At 76.5% G+C, this 362-nt stretch overlaps 1 protein-coding gene across 1 annotated transcript in view; it reads left to right on the forward strand.

The window, feature by feature from the left end:
• HS3ST6 (heparan sulfate-glucosamine 3-sulfotransferase 6) overlaps window positions 1-362 on the forward strand; it is a 5,943-nt gene continuing 5,581 nt past the window's right edge. The window contains exon 1 of the mRNA XM_040458688.1: window positions 1-59. Within this exon, the coding sequence (XP_040314622.1) occupies window positions 1-59 (59 nt within the window). The remainder of the gene's footprint in view (window positions 60-362) is intronic.

Raw genomic sequence — 362 nt, forward strand, 5'->3', positions numbered from 1 at the left:
ATGGTGATGACCCCGAAGCCTCGCAGGCTGGAGCCTAGGTCTCCAAGAGGGCGCGACAGGTAACCTCTGGGGCTCCAAATCACGCCTCAGCCTCGGCGGGCGCCTGCGAGTCCCGGGCCCGGGAGTGGTCCAGGGGGCGGGGCCCCCGGACTGGGCGGGGCCTCCGGGTCCCGCCCCCGCGTCGGCTTCGAGCCGGCCGAGTAGCGGGGCGCAGAGCAGAAGCCCGGCGCGGGCTGGCTGAGCGCGGCACGGGCCGGGATGCGCTCGCTCCTGTAGCCCGCGTTCCACCGTCTGGGCGCAGCACCACCCTATGGCAGGTAGCGGCGGCCTGGGCGGCGGGGCCGGGGGCGGCCAGGGCGCGG

This window comes from Herpailurus yagouaroundi, unplaced genomic scaffold, assembly GCF_014898765.1.
Source record: "Herpailurus yagouaroundi ecotype Mexico unplaced genomic scaffold, PumYag 222, whole genome shotgun sequence".
In the NCBI taxonomy this organism is placed as follows: Eukaryota; Metazoa; Chordata; class Mammalia; order Carnivora; family Felidae; genus Herpailurus; species Herpailurus yagouaroundi.